Source organism: Trichechus manatus, unplaced genomic scaffold (assembly GCF_000243295.1).
Source record: "Trichechus manatus latirostris isolate Lorelei unplaced genomic scaffold, TriManLat1.0 scaffold00154, whole genome shotgun sequence".
NCBI lineage: Eukaryota > Metazoa > Chordata > Mammalia > Sirenia > Trichechidae > Trichechus > Trichechus manatus.
The window spans coordinates 5,087,739-5,093,404 of record NW_004444090.1 but is presented as its reverse complement, the minus strand read 5'-3'; the positions used below and the strand labels follow the sequence as shown (position 1 = coordinate 5,093,404).

Sequence of the window (5,666 nt, the reverse complement as noted above, 5' to 3'; positions counted from 1 at the left end):
TTGAAAAGCAAAGATGTCACCTTGAAGACTAAGGTGCGCCTGACCCAAGCCATGGTATTTTCAATTGCATCATATGCATGTGAAAGCTGGACAATGAATAAGGAAGACCGAAGAATTGACGCCTTTGAATTGTGGTGTTAGAGAATACTGAATATACCATGGACTGCCAAAAGAACGAATAAATGTGTCTTGCAAGAAGTACAACCAGAATGGTCCTTAGAAGCAAGGATGGCGAGACTACATCTTACATACTTTATGTCAGGAGAGATGAGGCCCTGGAGAAGGACTGCACGCATGGTAAAGTACAGGGTCAGCGAAAAAGAGAAAGACCCTCGGTGAGATGGATTGACACAGTGGCTGCAACAATGGGCTCAAGCATGGCGCAGAACCGGACAGTGTTTCCTTCTGTGGTGCATACGGTCGCTAGGAGCTCGAATCGACTCCAAGGAACCTAACAACAACAACCAACCACCTCGAACAACCATCTCCGTTGGCGATGACCCGCCACAGCCACTCTTCCGCATGCGCACAGAGGGCACACAGCTTTCGGCCGTTCGGGTCGCCGTCCCCGCCCCCGAAATTCCGAACTCCGGTTGGCCCGCTCCATGAGACCGCCCCTCCAGCCCGGCCAATGCGGAAGCCGCCTGGGCTGCTGGGCTGTCTCCGCCGGCAGCGTGCAGAAAGCGGCGTTGCCCCCTAACCCTGGCGGAGAGGAGGGATGGCGGCCGCGGCGGCGACGGCGGGGCGGCTGTTGACGCTCTGTGGAACCGCATCTGAGGTCCGATGGCTTCGTCTCCGTGGTGCAGGGCTGTCGCGGACCTTCCTGCAGCTCTCCTCGGCCGGCGCGGGCGGCGGGAATGCGATCCAGGGGCGGCAGGTGTCTCACTTTATTTTCCAGCCGGACCCGGAGTGCCAGGAGTACGGTGAGCCCGGGGCTGCCCTGTCCGGTCTCGCTCATCCCAGGCTCTCAGGCCCGCGGGCGCTTGCGAGGGTGTCGCCAGCCTGTCCTGGGCGGGGGCCTGCAGGCTGATCTCGCACCCTGGCCTCAATCCCTGCCCGGCTTTCCAGAGCCCGCCTGCTGCAATGTCTGACAGTGATTGCCACCTCGCTCTGGATTTGGGGCAGCCTCTCGGCACCCTCGAGATGGGTGAGAGGGCACACTGCTGTCTAGAAGGGCTCGAGGGTGGAGGGGAGGTCCCCAGAAAACGCCTCCCCTTTTCTGTCTTCCATCCCTGCTTTCCCAACTCAGGCCTTAGATGTCCCAGCTTACCCAGGGCTGGATCGCTAACTTTAGGCAGCAGTATTTAAAAGAAAGAGAAAAAACTTAGCCTTTGGCAGGTAAGGGAAGCCGAGGGATTAAGTAACAGAATTGATTTTGTAGGTCACAAAACAGATTTTTCTTGGAGATAGATCCATTCTTCCTATCTTAGCCTAGTAGTACTGAGCTTGCGCTGGGCTAGGCTGCCACCTTGCCAAGGAGGGTAATCAATGAAGGCGATGGGAGCAATCTAGTGCTTCAAATGGTAGGAAGCACACATACGGATGCTCTGTGCAGTAGCAAACCGTCAGTATGACGAGTGCATGACCTTTACTGTTTCTTCTGTACATTTTATGTAATCTCTGAAAGAACCAATATTTGTCATCAGAATAACATGCAACAGTAGGAAAACAGCTACGTTTTCCTTGTCCAATAACTTCTCACACACTAAACCTGACATTATTGGAAATGTGCCTTTACTTGTGAATAATAGGAGTGAACTTTATTGAGTGCTTCCCACTGCAGGCACTGTGCTCAGAAATTTGCTTTCATAACCTAATTTCATGCTTGTGACAACCTTCCCATTTAGTAGTTAGGTTAAGTGAGATCTTCTTGAGATAGTTCGTACAACGCTACAGAGATAAATTAGTGGTAGATCCAGCTTTGGAACCTAGTTGGTCAGATTCCAGAGCTTCCATTCTAAATGACTGGAACAATGCATGTAGAAATAATTTACGTCACAGTTTTGTGAAACAGCTAATGTAAAGGTGAATAGCGTTTCACCAATAAGATGAACACTGAATTCCATCTACAAAGCAAGGAAACCAGTACCATTAGTGCAGTACTGTAGAAATAGAGAACAGATCTTCTTATCTTAATCATCCCCATCATAATTGTTAAATTACTAAGATGTGGATAAAATGATATCACATTTATATATTTGTTCTTACTATAAAAATAACATAAGCACATAACAGATAATTTGAATAATAGAAAAAAATTGAACAATTATAATCTCACTGCTATAGAAATTGCTAACATTTTGGGATATTTCTTTCTAGTTAAATGTATTTTCCATAATTATAATTTTAATATGAGTACAGTTTTGCATTATTTTATGAGAAGTATTTTCCCATATTGTTACATAGTTTCTGTAACCTACATTTAGAAGAAGGCATTTTCCCTGGGGTACAGACACTAATTCAGTGGTTAAAATCTTGGCTCAGGACTCAGTCTTAGTCTTGGCTCTGCCACCTATGACTTTGGGTTTGTCACTTACCCTCTATAAACTTCAGTTTCTTCATAAGTAGGAGGGGTTAAGAATAAACCATGTCTCAGAAGGTTGTTGTGAGGATTAAATAAGGTAACCATCTATAATGTACTTGACACAGTGTTGACAACTAGGAAGCACTCAATAAATGGAAACTTTTAATAATACCCATTCCACTTCTGTTGTTTACAATTTTACAGTGTTATGAATAATGGGACTTGAGCATTTCATGCATATGGCTTTTATGCATCTGCGATTATTTAGAATAGAGTCCCAAGGGTGAGATTTTCGACTTGAAGATATGAACACTGGTGGATTTTTAATGAATAGTTCAAATTGACAGTTTATATTCCCATCTGCATGTGTGAGAATGTGAATATTGGATGTCATGCTAAAGTCACAGGTGTGCACATGCGCATACTCAGCTATTATGTGTTAACTGTAATTATTTTTTTTGCATGTTTTGTACCTTTTTTTTCTTGTGGTAAAATATATATAACATAAAATTTGCCATTTTAACGATTTTTAGTGTATGATTTAGTGGCATTAATTCACAACGCTGTGCAGCCATTCACGATGTTGTGCGACCGTTACTACTGTTTCTGAAATTTTTAATCACCCCAGACAGAAACTGTGTACCCTTTAAGCAACAACTCCCTGTTTCTCCCACCCCCCTTATTTAATCCTCACAACAACCTTTAATCTTTCTGTCTCTATAGATTTGCCTCTTCTAGATATTTCACATAAGTGAGATTGTGTAATATTTATCCTTTTGTGTCTGACTTATTTCATTTAGCATAATATTTTCAAGGTTTATCCATGTTGTAGCATGTATCAGAACTTCATTCCTTTTTATGGTTAAATTATATTCCATTATATGTATATAACACATTTTTTATTCATTCATCTGTTGATTGACACTTGGTTTGTTAACTGTACTTTGTTTCAATTTGCATTTGGTTTGCTTCTATTGAGGAATATTTTCCCATATATTTGCTCCACTAGATTTTTTTTTTCTTTTTTGTGAATTGGGTGGTGTTCCATGATTTTGCCTATTTTTCATATCAATACTAATACTATCTACCATAACTGAGCACCTACTTTATTCCAGGTGTTGTGGTAGACATCATTCTATAATCCTCACAGTAACCTTGTGGTGAGGCAGTATTATGCTAATTTTACAGGTGAGAACATTGAGGCCCAGAGATGTTAGTGGCCTTCCCAAGTCTGGTAAGTAGCAGAGCCAGAGTTTGAACCTGATATGCCTGACTCTAAAACCTCCCATGCTACTTTTGTGTTATGTTTTTATATTAGAGATGTTATTCAAGGTATTAACTCTCTGCCTGCCACAAATACTTTTCACTCTTTTATTTTGGTTATTTTGGCACATAAAACACTACTTAGACAGGGCTGATGAACAGGGTGGACTCTGAGGAGGTGGTAATTAGACCGTTTAAGAGCTTGGCAGCCAATCAAAAGATCAGGCAGTTCGAGTCCACTACCTGCTCCTTGGAAACCTGATGGGGCAGTTCTACGCTGTCCCTATAGGGTTGCTATGAGTCGGAATTGACTCCACAGCAGTGGGTTTGTGTTTTTTTTTTTTTCCTAGGGCATAGTAAGGAGTCTGCTCAGCAAAGGCCCTAGGGGAAGAGTGTTTCAGGAAGACACCAGGAGGAGCCAGAGCAAAGGCTCTGAGGTGGGATAAGCTTGTGCTTTAGGGACTGAGAAAGCTATTGTGGTTGGGGTGTCCTGCATGTCTCGTACTTTGTACATGTTATCAGTAGGGATCAGTCCCTGGAGAAGGACATCATGCTTGGTAAAGTAGAGGATCAGCGAAAAAGAAGAAGACCCTTAAGGAGATGGTTTGATACAGTAGCTGCAACAGTGGGCTCAAACATAGCAATGATCGTAAGGATGGTGAAGGACTAGGCAGTGTTGTACATGGGGTCGCTATAAGTTGGAACAGATTACCTAACAACAACAACAGGCATGTCTCTCAGAGGTCAAGGGGGGACTGAAGTGTCCTTTTTTTTTTTTTATAGAAATGATGGTTTTCTTTCTAGTATTTCAGTTTATAATGTTAAAACAAAAATCATATTAAGCCAGCAATAGAAATTGAACTATATTGAATATACTATTTGCACATTGGGGTAACATTTTGACTAGAGTGTCAGAAATGTTCCTAAGATGGTAAGAACTTCCAGAATTCTTTTTTTTTTTTTAATTTTTTTTATTGTACTTTAGATGAAGGTTTACAGAACAAGTAGTTTCTCATTAAACAGTCAGTACACATATTGTTTTATGACAGTGGTTAACAACCCCACGACATGTCAACACTCTCCCTTCTCGACCTTGAGGACCTTTTTTTTGGTGAAAATATACATAGCCAGAGTTACACTATTTCGAAAGTTTCTACATGTACATTTCAGTGACCTCGATTACATTCTTCCAGTTGTGCTTCTATTCTCATTATCCTTTTCCAAATTATTCCATCATCATTATCTTCAACTCACTGCCCCTTAGGCTTCCCGTCAAGCCTTTTGAGTTGCTGTTGTCACTTTGATCTCACATAATTTTTTTTTTTTGTACCTTAGATGAAGGTTTGCAGAACAAATAGTTTCTTATTCAACAGTTAGTACACATATTACCCTATGACAATGGTTAACAACCCCATGACATGTCAACACTGCCCCTTCTCAACTTTGGGTTCTCTATCACCAGCTTTCTTGTCGCCTCCTGCCTTCTAGTCCTTGTTCCTGGACTGCTGTGCCTCATTAGTCCTGTTTTGTTTTATGAGGCCATCCAGTCCTTGGCTGAGCAGTGAACTTTGGGAGGGGCATCACCACTGACCTAAAAGGGTGTCTGGGGGCCATACTCTCGGGTTTTCTCCAGTCTGTCAGGCTAGTAAATCTGGTCTTTTTTTTGTGAGTTAGAATTCTGTTCTACATCCTTTTCCAGCTCTGTCCAGGACCCTCTATCGTGATCCCAGTCAGAGCAGTCAGTGGTGGTAGCCAGGCACCATCTAGTTGTACTGGACTCAGTCTGGTGGAGGCCATGGTAGCTGTGGTCCATTAGTCCTTTGGACTAATCTTTTCCTTGTATCTTGTTCTCTTCATTCTCCCTTGCTCCCGAAGGGGT

At 42.9% G+C, this 5,666-nt stretch overlaps 1 protein-coding gene across 2 annotated transcripts in view; it reads left to right on the top strand.

The window, feature by feature from the left end:
• Positions 1-706: 706 nt before the first annotated feature.
• The window catches only part of BCKDHB (branched chain keto acid dehydrogenase E1 subunit beta), a 273,664-nt gene continuing 268,704 nt past the window's right edge, over positions 707-5,666 (top strand). For both annotated transcript variants that reach the window (XM_004386058.3, XM_023740397.1), the window contains exon 1: positions 707-923. In XM_004386058.3, the coding sequence (XP_004386115.1) occupies positions 719-923 (205 nt within the window). In that variant the 5' untranslated portion in view covers positions 707-718. The remainder of the gene's footprint in view (positions 924-5,666) is intronic.